The 16,621-nt window shown below is 34.2% G+C and overlaps 1 protein-coding gene across 2 annotated transcripts in view; it reads left to right on the top strand.

The window, feature by feature from the left end:
* The first annotated feature begins 3,350 nt into the window (after positions 1–3,350).
* The window catches only part of FBXO25 (F-box protein 25), a 158,577-nt gene continuing 145,306 nt past the window's right edge, over positions 3,351–16,621 (top strand). The window contains exon 1 of one of the 2 annotated variants that reach the window (XM_031951158.1): positions 3,351–3,592. In XM_031951158.1, the coding sequence (XP_031807018.1) occupies positions 3,573–3,592 (20 nt within the window). In that variant the 5' untranslated portion in view covers positions 3,351–3,572. The remainder of the gene's footprint in view (positions 3,593–16,621) is intronic. The other variant, XM_031951159.1, reaches the window with a different exon arrangement.

Below are 16,621 nucleotides of genomic sequence, written 5' to 3'. Positions count from 1 at the left end.
TTCTTCTAGGGGATGCTTTGCTGTATTGAAAAGCAGTAAAACTGGTTAATTTCTTGCAATTTTGCCCAAGTATTCTTTTAAAAGCTATGAAGTTGGTTTGAATGTCATTCACTTGATATTCATTTTCTCTGATCCCTTAACATACATGCACACACTCACACTCTCTCTTTCTCTCTCTCTCTCTCTCTCTCTTTCTCTCTCTCTTTCTCTTTCTCTCTCTCTCTCTTTCTCTCTCTCTCTCTCTCTCTCTTTCTTTCTCTCTCTTACACACACACACACTCATACATACACATATCCATATTCAACAGAAAATAAGCTTCTTTAGGGCATGGAAACATATGGTTTTTAATATTGTGCCCCCAATTCAACAAACATTTGAGTACCTACTATGTACCAAGCACTGGAGATACAAAGATACAAAGATTTGATATAGTCCTGGCTCCTGAGAAATTACATTCATCTGAGGGGAAAGAACATATTTATACATATTTTATACATATTTATACATATATATTATTTATTTATACATTTTAAGTATTTATACATATATATTAAATATAAAATAATTTAGATTTGGGAAAATAGTAATAACTAGAGAGATATGGAAAGGCTTTCAGAAATAAATTATTGCATTTAACCCTGTCCCATTCAATAAAATGAATACAAAATAAATTATTACATAGGCCTCACTATTCCAGAGCTAATTGGGAAAATAATATATCCATACACAAATATTCTAGTATTAAGGAGTGCTTCACCTCAAAATCTTTATCCTTGATTTTATCCAACCTTGGACTATTGTGTTTGCTTCTGGGTCTAGCTTATCTAATCTGTTCTACTGATAGAATATTTTAAACCATTACCAATTGTTTTGATGATTAATGCTTTAATATATATTTTGCACTCTGATATTGCTATGCTCATTTCATTCCTACTTTTTTTCATGATTTCTCTCAATGTTCTCAATATTTTAATGTATATGGTAAAAGGCCAGGAGAAATGGATAAAAATAATAAATGCCATCAGGGTCCAGTGAAGAGGAAATTAAGTCAAGACTTGAGAAGTCAGAAAAGACTGTGATAGAGTTAGGTCTTGAACTGAACCTTGAAGGACCCTAAGAGGTAGAAGTGAATAGTAAGGACATTCCAAGCATATTTTAAGGAAAGTGAAGAAATGGATCTGAGTAAAGAAGAGGCCCAAAGAGCCCCAATGGCCTACATAAAATCACAATTTGTTAATTAAAAAATAATTAGAACTATTGAAAAATCAAATGGACTTCCTCCTCTGAACATAACAAATTCCTGCTCATCAAAGATATTTAAGGAAAGGTTTTCTGGCTATTACATACTATATAGCATTAGATTATTATCTTGTAAGGAAAGCCTGGTATCATTGAAGTACAGTGGGCTATGCCTACTTCTTTAACGTTTTCCACTCATGACCCCCTTTTCACCCAAGAAATTTTTGTATGATCCTGGATATATAGATACATAAAAATACCTATGTAAATCAAACAGTTATTTATAATAATTCATGATTTCACAATGCTCCACATTAAGTTAACAGACCCTATATGTTAACCACATATGAACCACAGTTAAAGAAGCTGGAGTATAGAGTTAAGAACAATAGATATAAAAGTGAAAATTTCTAAATGTGAATCTAAATTCTGCTATACACTTACTATGTTCTTAGACAAGGACGTTTCTCTACATTGGGCATCTTCAAGCAAAGGCTCAATGACCATATGTGTAATAAGCATGGATGTCCTGATGATAATCAATTCTCTCTCTCTCTCACACACACACACACACACACACACACACACACACACACACACTCACATTCTCTTTCTCTCTCTCTCATTCTCTTTCTCTGTAATTTTGTTTAACAACCAACTCTATATAATTTTATTTTTTGTGAGGGTTTTTTTATATTAGGGTGGGGGAATCTATGTTTTCTTTCATATGACTTTTATGGATATATTTTACATAATTTCACATGCGGTTTCTTAATGGGGGCCTTTCCCAGAGTCCTTAATGCTAGTGCTTTCCTTCTAAGACTATTTTCAACTTATAACCATGTATATTTTTTTTGCACCTTGTTATTTGTGTGTCGTATTCCTTATTAGAGTGTGAGTTCTTTAAGACATTTTTGCTCTTCTTTGTATCTGGAGTACTGTGCCTAGCCTATAATAGATAACAAGCTGCTCATTGAATTCACTCAACTTTCTTCCTTCATGTGATGACCGCATATTTTAAAATCAGCCAGAGTCAGGAATTCAGGTTAAGGGAAAATTCTCGATCTTTATTTTTTGAGGAGATGAAGGGGGATGGCTATAGGAAGTGTGAGCAGCTGCGACACAAACCTGGCCAGCAGTCTCTCTGCCTCTCTCTCTCCACCCACCAAAATCGTCTCTATGTCATTTCCTATACAACACATCAAAACTTGCACAAAGAGTGGGTGGGGCCATTCTTTCTTCAAGCATATATTAATAGAGTATCATCCAATTGCTATTTAGCCTCACATGCTTGGGACCTCAGCGCATCAACTCCAGCTTCAGCCCATTACACCTTAACGTATTTTTTCAGCTTTCTTCTACTTAAATGGAATCCCTTAATTCCCCCTACATATTCTCCTTATCAGTTTTTTCTCATGGTGCTTATCTTATCTGAATGTAACATCAGTTCCTGTGCCCATTGGTATGGGAGTCTCTCCTCATTGGCCGAGATAAATGCCTTAACTTGTGGTTATATTATTACTGAGCCCCAAATCTTAACATAATTCCTGGACCACATTAAGTGTCTTGTAAATGCTTGTTGACTTGATAAATTGTACATAATCACAGAGAAAAGATTTTGGCAATAAAGAGAACTGATGGGGGAAAAAATTCTCCTTCAAGTACAGGTAAACTAACTACTCATTCTCCCCTTCTAATTCTAGCTTTCTGTAATTGTTGAAAGTTTTCCTATCAGAAAGATAAGGTTGGGTGAGTAGTATAAAGCCAGTTGAAAAGCTGCCTTCCTTGCCAAGATGGCTAGTTTTGACACTGTCCAGTAGGCAGTGGGAGGCCACTGGAGGTTTTTGAGCCAGAATGTAACATGGGGCAGTGGGGCATAGCCCTGGAAAGGGAGTCAAGAGGCCTGGGCTGCTGTTCCTTTCTCCGCCACTAACTAGCTGGGTGACCTTGGACAGTCCATCAGTTTTTCTGACATTTCATTTCCACTTCCACAAAATGAGAAGCTTGCATTCGCTGAGCTCTAAAGTCCCTTCCAGTTCTAACATTCTATGGTTCTATTATTGTCAGTGCTTAGCACCACCCTGGTTACAGCTGTGTTTAGGAATGATTTTGAGGAGAAGAGATTGCACATGAGGGCTAAGAAGGTGTTGCCAAACCTCTCACAGAACTACAGACCTCTTAGGGGGTTACAAAGCTGAGCATTCTCCCTTGGTCTGTGTCTCCGTACCACAGTGTTAGAAATCAATGGCCTACTTCTTGGCTTGCTCGAAAAACTGATCGAAACAAGAAGTTCTCTTTACAAAGAAGCTCTGTGGGATTTCCAGAGAGGTTTATGTTCAGAGACTGCCTGTGGTGAGTGGAATAGAGCCTTCTTTTGGCAAACGATGCTGTTAAAAAGTTTCCTACTTTACATAGCACCAGGAAGCAGAGCTGCACCTCGATGTTTGACTACAGCTTTTTGTTATCGTTGTTTTTAAAGACACTAGTGTTTTTCTCCTTAGGTGGATAAGCAAGTCTAAACAGCTTTCCTAAATTAAGAGTCTTAAATAGCCAGTTTAGGGAGCTGTTATTACTGAAAGCTGTAACAAAAAAAAAAAAAAAAAAAAAAAAAAAAAAAAAGGTTGGGGGTGGAGTGGGGAAGTGTTGGATTCACTTGAAATCCATAGCTAATATGAGCAACCTGAAGGTGACCAAAACAAACAAACAAAAAACCAACTTTCTATATTGTCTTAGTATTGACAGGAATTTCTCAATCATGTGGAAATAGAAAAATAGTTCAGACACAATGGGCTAATTCAGTAAGTAGGATAACAAATCTAGTTCTAAAGAAGACATCAAAGGTCATCTGGTTCAACACTCCCATTTTACAAATAAAGAAACTAAGGCACAGAGAACTTAAATAACCTGCTCAGTACAGCAGATAGCAAGGGTGAGAGCTGGAATCTGAACCTAGATCATAGAATCAAGGCTGATTCTATTCTACCACACAAAAAAATATATCATTTGTTTCCTTGCCTGCAAATAATAATAGCTACTATTTATATAGCATTTTGAAATCTTTTAAAGCATTTTATGTAAATTATCTTACTTGATTTTCAGAGCAATTGGGTAGGGAAGGCAATAGTACTTTCCATTTTGCAGTTGAGAAAAGTGAGGATGACAGATTAAGTTACTCCTAGGAGGAGAGAGGATTTTAATTCAAGTCTTGCTGATGCTAAATCAAGCATAGTATTCACTAAACCATCTAGCAAAGCTAGATTATTAGACTAAACAGCCTCTAAATTGGATAAGTAAAAACAACAAGCTTATGGAAAATATGGGGGGGGAGAGGAAAATTAACCAGCATTCTGAAAGATGATTATTAGCAGAAATCAATAAGATATAAAGTAAATGTAAGTAGCACTTTATCTAGATCTTAATCATATAGTTATGTCTTTCAGATAATGAATCACTTTTTTCCTGAAATTCACCTTTAGTACATAATATAATTGTCTCCAAGAAACTTCTGGCATCAATTCAATCAGTTCAGTAACTATTTAACAGCCTGTTATGTTGCAGGCACTGGTAAAATAGTGCTTGCTTAAAAGACCTTATATTCCTTTGCAGTTCTAGGGAATACAGTATGTGAATAAATAATTAATCAGTTATTTTAATTTATGTAATATAATACAATTAATTTCAAGATGGGCAGACTTCTAAAAACTAGGAGAATCAAGAATGGTCTCATCTAAGATATGACACCTAGGAATTCTAGAGGCTAAGAGGGAAATGAGTTCTAGATACAGGTTACTGCTTGTTCAACAGCAAGACTGAAAAAGAGAACACATGAAGGCAATTGAGACATTCTGGAAAAGTAGATAGGGATGAGAGTTAAATAATAGATGATTTTAAATGACAAACTGAAGATTTTAGATTTCATCCTAAAAGTATTTTTAAAGATTTTGAGGAGGCAGAGAGAGTAAGAAAGAAAGGGAGAATTAGTGAAATGGAAGAGCTGTATTTTAGGAGTATAAAGAGCTATCAACATAGTATAATGAAAAATTCACTGAGGAGGCAGAGAATTTCCATATGAATTTTGGTCCTTCTACTCTCAATCTCTGTAACTTGAATCAAGACTTAAGCAGCAGTTTCCTACATGGTAAAATAAAGAAGCTGAATTAGATAATGTTTAAGACATTTTCTGACTATAACTCCCATTATTCCTATAATTTCATTAGCATAAATCAAGAATAAATGATAATATAGAAGTTTCTCTAAGAACTCAACAAATAAAGTTTATTAGACTATAATAGTCTGATGGTACCAGCCTTCAATCATGATTTGGAAATAAAAGATTATCTTGATTTGAAAAATTAAGATTGAGCTAACAAAGAACTCTTATTCAACCTCCATGACATCTCGAGATGGTGCTCAGGATTCAAGTAGTTAGCACTATGGGGATAGAATGTTGAACTTGGAGTCAGGAAATCCTGAATTCAAATCCAAACACTTACTAGCTGTATTACCTTGGACAAGTCACAACTTCTTTGTGTGCCTCAGTTTCCTCATCTCTAAAATAAGAATAATACTAACACCTACCTCCCAGGCTCTTATGAGGACAAAATTACATATTTCTAAATCATTAATGTTAACTATTAATATTATTAATATCTTTAGCAAATACTCCTTTCTGTTCACTTCCATAGCCAATCCTTGAGGATTATCCTATACTCCTTATAAAAATTCAGATCTAAGCAAGATTATGGAACAAAGTGATGTAATGAAAGAACCAACCATGAATTTTAGTGCCTATTTGAGAAGTGATCAGTAAGACAACAAAAATGAATAAAAACAATCAATTTTCATCAATTAAAGTACGTACAAAATGTATGCAAGCAAATCATCTATATCTAGATCATCCACCTCTAGCAATCTATTGTTGTTTTGTCCCTCATTCCTGAAGAGGACTATGTCATCAAGAAGATGATACCATAACTTGCAAGTGTATTGGATTTAAATGAAGGAGTGGTTTGCAAAATCACCAGACTTATGTGGGTCAAACAGTAAGAAAGATCAGGATGACTGGAAATGGCCCCAAATGCAATGGGAGACCTTGATCTTTTTAATTAAAGTCTTTCCCAGGTCTCAGTTGGGCTGATACAATGTCCATTCAGTGATTAAGGCTGGCTAAGAAATGAGACCCTCCCTCACTTAAGTCTAATTCACTTACAAGTTATGGCATCATCTTTTTGATGTCATGGTCCTCTTCATGAACAAAGGACCAGTAGTTGTAGCTACGCCACTGAGGACCCAATTGTCAAGTTCTAGTTAGAGAACACGGGTTCCTTCCTTGTTTTCTTCATAACTTCTTTCTTTCTTTGCTTGCTTGCTTATTTCTTTCCTTCCTTCCCTTCTTTTTTTCCCTCTCTCCTTCCTTCGCCCCTTCCCTCACCTTGCTCTGTCCACTAAGGGTATCATACCCTTACCTACAAGTACCCTGACCAAAGGAATGTAAATTTTGATTACTGCAACCTTGTAAGATATCTTCGGGCTTATGAGATAGATTTCTTCCTTAAGGACCATGCCTTAAATCCAAATCACTCCGACTTTCATAAATTGAGCAATAGCAGATATCAGTCCAAGGCTCACTTGGTCAGTGTTTGAGCCCTAATGACTCAGAGTGTAAACAGCAATTTCTTTCAGTCTTGGCCAGAAACCCCAAGGATCTTCTCCCTCCAGACTGATTTTTTGAATAGGTAAAAGAAGCCATTTTTTGGCCTCATTTCTTACCTAGCAATTTATACAAAGTGATCTATCTTCTTTCCAGTACTGAGTAGAATAATTGACTAAATCAATTCCCCCTGCTGCTTTTCTACCTTCTTGGAGCCCTTGCTCCCTTTAGATTCCCTCTATTGGAATCTAAGTGTGGGAATCCTTGAAGAATCATGAAGCCACCTTTCTTCAATGTGTGCCATTGGCTCTAGAGGACACTACTATAAGAGCAAAGGACCATCTAAGTATTCTGATTTTTTTAACTTCATAAGATTAGTCCATACCTGGTCAATTTCATTGTTGAATACTTTTTTTTACTTTTCTCAGATTTGTTGGCCCTCAGCATATCTCTTTCTACTCCTAATTCTTTCAGTCTCCCTAGTAAAATAGTTAATAAGATATGGAAAGAGAGAGAAGTACTATGTCTAAGCCTCAAAATGAATTGTCTTTCAGATCTGGAATCCTCATCTCCTGAATTTAGACCCAGCTACCTACCTACAAGCACCTTTTGATATCCTTAGACTTACTGAGTTCAAATTTAGTCTCAGTTATTCATAGTGTGTGTGGCCTGCACAAATAATTTAACCATTATGTACCTCAGTTTCCTCAACTATAAAATAGGAATAAAAATAGTATCCAGATCCAAAGTGGTTTTGAGAATCAAATGAGATATTTGTAAGTTCTTAGTACAATGTCTGACACATAATAGGTACCTTATTAAATGTGTGCCTCCTTCCTTTCTTCTCCCAATCAACTAATTCCAAACTAGCTTGCTATTTTAATATGTAACCCAAGAGACTGATTTGAATTTATTTAGTAAATCAAAAGATAGTTCCAGTTGCCACCATCTGTCTTTATCTAATGACCCAAAGTTCTTATTATCCTTTTAACCTAAGAGTTTATTCACACATAATTTTCTTTTGATTGATTATTTAAGTCATGATATTTGAGACTTTATGATTAATTGTATAGGGGTAACCTTCCTTCTCCCCCACCCTCACTTTCATAAGGAAAAAATTTACTAATAGGGCTTTACAAAAATCAAATAGGCTCCTCAAGAGATAAGGCTTTCCCACAATAAACTGAAAGACAATCCGACAAGTATGTTACAATGCAGATTGTTTCCAGAAATGACTACTAAGTAACTTCTGAGATCCCTTCTAGTTTTCCAATTCTGAAATTTTCTGAAATTTGCCATTCTTTCCACTACTTTCCACTATTACAATTATAGTATCACAGGAATAAAACAAGTAGCAATGATTAGTGACTTACTGATCAATGCTATTCAAAGGCCACTTGGTAACATGCTATGAAAAGAGAGGTCTGCAGTCTATCCAGGACATAACAGATAATTTTTCATCATTCATTAAGCCAAAAAAAACCATGACCCAGTCCTATTGATTAAAATGGTAGTAAATTATAATATCAGAAGGAACTTAGAAAGTAATGTTTAAAAAAAAATATGAAATCAGTGTAAAATTCAAAGTGATGGTATAGTGGATAGAGCAATGAGCTTCAAACCAGGAAGACTCATTTTCATGAGTTCAAATTTGACCTCAGAACACTTGCGAGTTATGTGATCCTGAGCAAGTCACTTAGCTCTCTTTGCTTCGGTTTTTCATCTGAAAAATGATTTGGAGAAGAAAATGGCCAACTACTACAGTATCTTTGCCAATAAAACCTCCAAAATGGAGTCACAAAGAATCAGACATGACTTAAAGTGACTAAATAACGAAAGCAATAAAAAGTAAAAGATCTTTGGGATAAAAAAGCCTTTTGTTTAGAAAATGATCAATGAATCGAATCTAATGAATTGACAGCAGGGAATTTATAGGGAAAAGGCAGATATGGTAAATGAGCAGCTAGTCTTAGTGAGCTTCCGTTGATGATCATGTGGGTTTTTTGGACTTATTCCAAGAGTTTCATGAATTTGGAATCCTTAAGCTTTGGCAACAGTCATTTTGGCAGTTTGTATCCACCAGTTCACACTCACACAAGCCTTTCTGTAAAAACAAGAGTGTCATTTTATTTAATATACAAGATTAAGACAGATATTGAGCAATTTGACAAATACCTGGATTTTACTGGGCTAGGGAAATCCTAGGATAGAGATACCACCCACCAGTGGGATTTTGGCAATTGTTTTGAAGTTATAGTCTTACAGAATTGCCTGGAACATAGAGATGTTAAGTATTTTGCTCAGGATCACACAATCAATATATGTCGAAGATAAAACTCAAACTCATGTCTTTCCCCATTAACTTTTTAAAATTTCTTTTAGTATTTGTCCAATTGAATTTTTAAATGAGTTGTTCTGTCTGTTCTATGGAATTTTTTCCATTTCACAAATTTTGTTTTTTAAGGAGTTAATTTCTTTTTCCATTTCACAAATTATATCTTTTAAGGAGTTATTTTCTTTTTCTGTTTCACAGATTCTTTTTTCTGGGAGTTGTTTTCTTTTTCCATTTTATCAAATCAATGTTTTAATGAGTTATATGCCTTTTCCAAATCCTCTTGCAAATTTTTCATTTCTTTTCCCCATTTTTCTTCTAGCTCTCTTTCAAGATCCTTTTTTAATTTCTTCTAGGAGAGCCTTGTGTGGGGACCAGGTTATATCACCTTTTGGGGCTTCCTCTGGAGACAATCTGCCTTTAGTCACCTCAGAGTTTGAAATCTGTTCCTCTCTTTCACCATGGAAGTTGTCTATCATCAGAATTCTCTTTACTTTTTTACTCATTTTTTAAAAAAATGATAAGGTCTGCTTTTAGGGCAAGGAAGGTTTTCCAAGCTTCCTCTACAAGCAGTGGCTTCCTCTATAAGCAGGTGCAGCTGTACTAGGTCAGTGTAGACTCATTCCTGGGCTGAGTGGGTATGCCCAAGTCCCATGAGACTCCTGTGCTTTGGGATATACTCTTCCTTTTGTGTTTGTGTTGGATGTTTTATAACTTCTCTGCTGATCTACTGGCTAGCAGCCAGGGCAGAGTAGCCAATATTGGTACAGAGTAGCCAACATTGCTAGATTCTCCACCCCACAGTGTCTGTACCACCCCTGCTCTGTGCTGTCTGTGCTGGCATTTGTGCTCAGCCTACTTGAGCTTGGCTGCCTCCCTCCGTTTCTGATTGAAACAGATCTTTTCTGGCAATCTTTAAATTTTTCTTCTGCTGGTCATTTGTTGCGTTCCCGATATTTGTGGGTTCTGCTGATCCAGAACTAATTCAGAGGCTGGATTTGCTAATTAGTCTGAGGGTTGTAGAAGAAGGTCAGAGAGAAATGTGCATCCTAAAAAAAAAAAAAAAAAAAAAAAAAAAAAAAAAAAAAAAAAAAAAAAAAAAAAAAAAATTAATTAATTAGAAAAAATTTAAATTAAAAGTTAGAATAAAAAAAACCCAGTCCTGGCTATATTTAACACTTCTTAGCTGTGTGACCTTGGGCAAGTCACTTAACCCTAATTGTCTCAGCAAAAAAAAGAAAGAAAGAAATATGTGTCCTCTTCACCATCTTGGCTTTGCCCCCAAACTGATGTTTTTTCTTAAAGTAGGTTCACAATTCATGATGCCAAGATGACCTTTCACATTATTTCTATTGGGGAAATTTTAGCTCATAGGTTAGAATGCAAATCATTTTCAAAATGAGAAGTGGCTTGCTCAAATAATGCTATTACACTGGGAACTTAGCTCTCACAACTTCTAAAAGTAAAACTCACTAAAATGCCTATACTCTTTCATCCAGAGATACCACTGCTAGAACTGTACCTCAAGGATATCAATAACAAAATGACCGATCCCATATACGACAAAATATAGTAGTACTTTTTGTGGTAGCAAAAAATGGAAACAAAGTACATATTCACAAATAGTTAATGATTAAATAAATTCTTGTATATAAAAATAATAGAATAGTATTGTACTGCAAGAAATTTTAAATGTGATATATACAGAGAGGCATGAGAGACATGTATTGTAAAGTACAGTAATAAGAACCAAGAAAACAATATATATAAGGATTACAGTGATGTAAATTGTAACAACAAATATTGAAGCTTAATGTTATAAAATTATAATAACAAAGGTTGGTCCTAAAGAAGAGATTATTGGTTATTGATAAGATTGAGATTATTAAATATTGGTAAGAAGAAATAAATGTATAGTTGGTTAAAAGATACTCACCCCCTCTTCTTGACAAGGGTGAGGAAACTATAGATGTGAAATGCATATAACATCAAATTTTTTGTTACATTGGTTAATTTTGTAGGTTTGCCTCTTCCTCTTTTGTACTATAAGAGATGGTTACCATAGAAAAGGTTGAGAAAGAAATACAGTAAAATATATTTATATATGTGTGTGTATATATGTGTGTGTGTGAGAAAGAGAAAGAGATGTGATATTAAAATAAAAGCTATTAATAAAAATGTAGTATTTGTTTGTAACAAATATGCAAGCATAGTCTGTAGCTCCCTGTACTAAAGGAAGGATTAATGATAATGTATACCTGAACACTGAGCTGGCAGATAGAGCCTATGAACACTACAATGAGTCAGAAAAGACACAAAGAGAAGGGAAATGAAAAAAATAAAATTGAAGGGAAAGCCTTTGAATAAAAGAAGAAACAAAATTACCACTTTTTGCAGAGGATATGAACCCTTAAAGAACTCTTAAAGGTCAACTAAAATGTTAATTAAACCAATTAATGACATTAATCAACTTTCAGGAATAAATTAAATTCACAGAATCATCAGAATTTCTACACAATACCAATAAAACTGAGTTAGAAGAAATAGAAAGAAAAATTCAATTAAAATTATTACAGAATGTATGAAATACTTGGGAGTCTACCTTACAAGATATATGCAAGAACTATATAAATTCAACTAAATGAAAAGAAATGGAATTAAAGAAGACCTAGCTCATAGGTTACTAAATCTCAAACTGTACCACAAAAAAAGTTTTTATAAAAACATTTTGGGACTGGTTAAGAAACAAAGAGATTAACTAATAGAATAGACTGAATATACAATATATAGAAGCAAATTATCTAGTACCCTACCATTCAGTTATTTGAAGACTCAACCTATTGTGATAAATATTCACTATTTAACAAAAGCCACTAGGAAAATTAGATAGTATCACGGAAGAAATGAGACTTAAGCCTACCTCCCACTTTATACAAAGATAAGTCCTAAATGGATACATGAACTAAATATGAAAATCCACACCATTAACAAATTAGAAACATGGAAAAAATTGCCCATCATACAATGGGCAAGATAGAAAAAAGTCCTTGAGCAAACAAGATATAAAGAAGATAATAGAAGAATGATAATTTTGACATAAAATTATCAGTGATTTTATGTAACAAATCTCATAAAGCTAAGATTTAAAGGGAAACAACTGGGGAAAATCTTGGCAAAAAGTTTTTCTGATTAAGGCCTTATTTCCAAGATATATAAGGAAATAATCTAATTTTTTTTAAAAGAGCCATTTCTTAATTCATGAATGGTCTAAGGATAAGAATATGCATTCCTCATGGGAATAAACCCAAATTATTTAGAGACATATGAAAAAAAATTCTCCAAATCACTACTAATTAAAGAAATGAAAACTAAAACAATTCTAAGATTCAGCTTCATATGACTTAGTCTCAAAGATGTTTGTTGGGTTCTTTTCTGAATGAAAATTATAAATGTTGGAATTGCTTCAATTGCTATGAGGAAATAAACATATAACCATTCTGAAAAGCAATTTGGAACTATAGACACAAAGTTACTACACAGTGAGTGCCCAGTTATTGTACTGTTAAGTCTATACCTAAAAGAAATAAAAGAAAGAGAAAAAGAGTCTGTACAAAAACATTTATAGCAGCACTTTTTGTAATGCAAAAACCTGAAACTTAAGAGGATTTTCAATGACTAAGGAATGTCTATATAAGTTCTGGCATATGAATATGATGAAGTACTCCTTTGGTATAAAAAATAGGAAAATAGATGATTTCAAAAAGACATTGAAAAATATAATAATAATAATATATAAACTTAACATAGAGTGAAGTGAATAGAACCAGAAGGGTAATTTATATCCTAACATCATGTTATAAAAATGAATAATTTTGAAAATATTTATAAACTCACAAAGAATGAAGTGGGAAGAATCAGGAAAACATTTATATAACATTGTGCAAAGAACTTTGAAGGCTGTATCAGAATTAGAGTAAATACAATAACCCTTCATTACTCCAGAAGATCAATAATGAAACAAATATGTTATTCATTACCAATAGGGGAAAATTTTAAGATGCAGAATGAAACATGTACACACATACACACACACACACACACAAATATATGAAATGGGGGGGTTCCTTTTTTTTGCAATGGAGTGAGACATGGGATGGAGAGAAAATATATTTCTTTTTTTAATGGGGGTAAATGTAGATATAAAATCCTGCAAAAATTTTCAGATATGCTTACTGTATTATTTGTTTTACTTTACTGTTTTATTTGGCTATGAGACCTCCATTAAAGTGGGAGTAATGTGTTCATACTTGTAATATAAACAGAAAACACATCAAGAAAACTAAGTGTAGAACTCTTTAGAAAGTCACTTAAGTGACTCCATCTTCACATTTGTTTTTTTGTTAGTTTTTTGAAATCATATCTTCCTGTCTCACCCACAGTGGGAGTACAATGGCTACTCAAGGGATCAATCCTATTACTGATTTATATGGGAGCTTTGATCTGCTTTATTTGCAACTTAGGCAGACACTTTCCTTTTTAAAGCAACCTGATGAACTCTGAGGATCCAGAAGTTCACTTTAGTGCTGAGTTAGCTCAAGATATCTGATTAGTTAACCTACAGCAGCTTAGAACTCTGAACTCAAATTGTCTCTCAAATTCAGATTCCTTCTTAGCAGGGATTACAAGCACACACCACCAGCTTCTATTATCGCCTTTTCTCAAGGCAAATATGTGAAAAGCCACTATTATCCTATTAACAAAAGACTATCTATATTCTGTAATGTAAGCCTCTTTCAAAGCAGAGATGTCACTGAGCTTGAACTTTAGTCCATCATTTACAACTAGTCATATCTATATTTTGTTATCATTCCCTGCTGCCTGTCCTAGTAGAATCAGTTTTTAAACACAGTCAGTCCCATAGATTAGACAAGATTTTAGAATCTTCTAAAACTGTATTACTTGAACCTGAGAGATCATTACTTTCATTTTACCAAAGATATAGGTATCAAGGACTAAAGCTTCTGAAAAAAAAAACCATCCCAGTGGTTTACAGATTAATAGATTCACTGAATGTGAAAACCCACAGTGATGAGGAAAATTGTCTTATGTCTTCTTTCTGTTCCATCAAAGAAATCTTTTCAGTTTTCTGAAATCTTTCTTGACAATTAGGAAAATATATATCCTCTTATAATAAATTTACATGATGGCTCAAAGTTGGTCAAAATCTTAATAACACTTTATCAGGTCTCCCATCCAACCTTGTTGCATTATTTGACAATGGCTTTTTAAGTCACATAGATTTAACAACTTTAAATATCGATGCTGAAATCATAAAGTTACATGATTAGGTTCTGATCAGGAACTAAGCTCAGAAGCTACAATAAGGCTCTTGTTATCATCTTCCTGTATATGTCAGATGTTTTGTCATGAGTTAATCCCATGAAGTTATTTGTCTGAAGTGGACTGGGGATCAAAGCCAAAGACTGAAATTTCATAGATTGTAGAGAAGATGATTTGATTATTTCAGGGCTCTAGTGTTCATCAATCATCATATGGCTAATATCATTCTTTTTTTTAAATTAATGTATAAGAAAGTGGTAGGAACACTGCTAGTCCTATTGTCAGTATTCAGTGGTCTGGATGTCCACAAACAAAATCACCAACTGTCATAGTCAAGCAGAGATGGGATCAGTGCCCATTTGCTGGAAGAACACACATTCCATCCTGCTGCTGAGAAAAGATTAATATATCCATCACATAAGCCAAACAGCTTTAAATTATGTCAGGATTTTTATCCTAAAGGTAACAGGAAGCCATTAGCATTTATTGAGTAAGGGGATAACATAGATCTGCACTTTAGGAAAATCACTTTAGCAACAGTGGAGAACATAGATTAGCCTGGGAAATGATTTAAGGAAGAGAGACCAAAAAAGAAGCTGTTTTAGTAATCCAGTCAGAAGTTGATGATATGATTTTAGCCACTGTGTTTTGGGGGTTTGGGGTTATGACGGTTTGTTTGTGGTTATTTTGGTAAGCTCACTGCTGTCAACTAATATCTATTCAGTGAATATAATGCTGATAATGAGTCATGCCAACAGGATAAGGTGAATCATTTGCCACAAGTTCACAGTTCAGGCCTAGAATATTGTTCTATTAAACTGGCATCCAAATTTTTCCAGTAGAAAATTATTTTAACAAAATCAGTAGTTATACCATTTATCCCATAGTTGGAAACAATTCACTTTCACCTATGGAAGCTCTATCTACCTTGGACTTCACCTCAGTACAGTATCTTAACCTTTCACAATGGGCTAATTTGAGTGCTGAGACTATCTGGATTCTTCCACTCTAGAATCTGCTGGTGCTGTCAATCCAGTGTTGTTACTTAATCACAATTTGTTCTAGAGTCTCTCCATTATAAATTTCCTTCTGTCCAGTTGACTGGATAATCTAAGCCAAATTCTACATGTACTCCAAATGTACAAACATTGATAAAATCATGATTGATATAGTCTTCAGAGAAAAATCAATTCATTAAGAATTATTATCTGTTGCATCAAAGTCTAAAACAGTTTATCTGGCATCAGTGAGTAGGGTTTGTCTCACTGTTGGATTTGCCTAATTTCTACTCTCCCTGAAAACCAGAAGAAATTTCAGGTATAATATGTCTTCATTTCACTAATAATTTCAAAACTTTTGGAACTGATACAGCAAAAGCCCTGAGGCCTGTAGAGTAAGAGATGGCGACAACCCTTATTATCATTAGCATGTATCTTGGAATCAATGATTTAATAACCATTTTTGACTTTCAGATTTATAAAGTCAAGCACCTGCTTCTTGATGATTTTCCTTTCAGTATTTTATTTGCACCTTCACTGAGACAACTAAATGGCACAGTGGATAAGGTAGTGGACTTAGAATCAAGAAGACCTTAGTTCAAATTCTGTCTCAGACACCAAATAGCTGTGTGAGCCTGGGCAAGTTATCTAACCTTTGTTTCCCTCACTTTCCTCAACTCTAGAATGAAAATAAGAGCACCAATTTCTCAGGGTTATGGTCAGGATTAAATAAAATCATATTTATAAAGCCTTTTTGATATCACTGTTTTTCTGTAAGAATGAAGAACCAACAACAACATTTTCTCCCCTCCATTTAAGTCTATGAGTCTGCCTATAAGTCCAGTAAACATGATTTCCCAGAAAAATGAGCTGAAAAAATTTTTAAACAAATTTGTCTTCTACAAATATTCATTTTCCATAACCATCTGCATTCATTACTTTAATCTTATTTAGTATGTACCTAGTATATTTTGTCTTCATTATAATCCAGAGTTAAACAATTTGGCCAATCAAGAAATGTATCTGCTAATACTACTCAGTCTGATCCTTCCAAAGCTGCT

This window comes from Sarcophilus harrisii, chromosome 2 (assembly GCF_902635505.1).
Source record: "Sarcophilus harrisii chromosome 2, mSarHar1.11, whole genome shotgun sequence".
NCBI lineage: Eukaryota > Metazoa > Chordata > Mammalia > Dasyuromorphia > Dasyuridae > Sarcophilus > Sarcophilus harrisii.
Note: the sequence above shows the minus strand (reverse complement) of the source record. Positions and strands in the feature narration are given on the sequence as shown.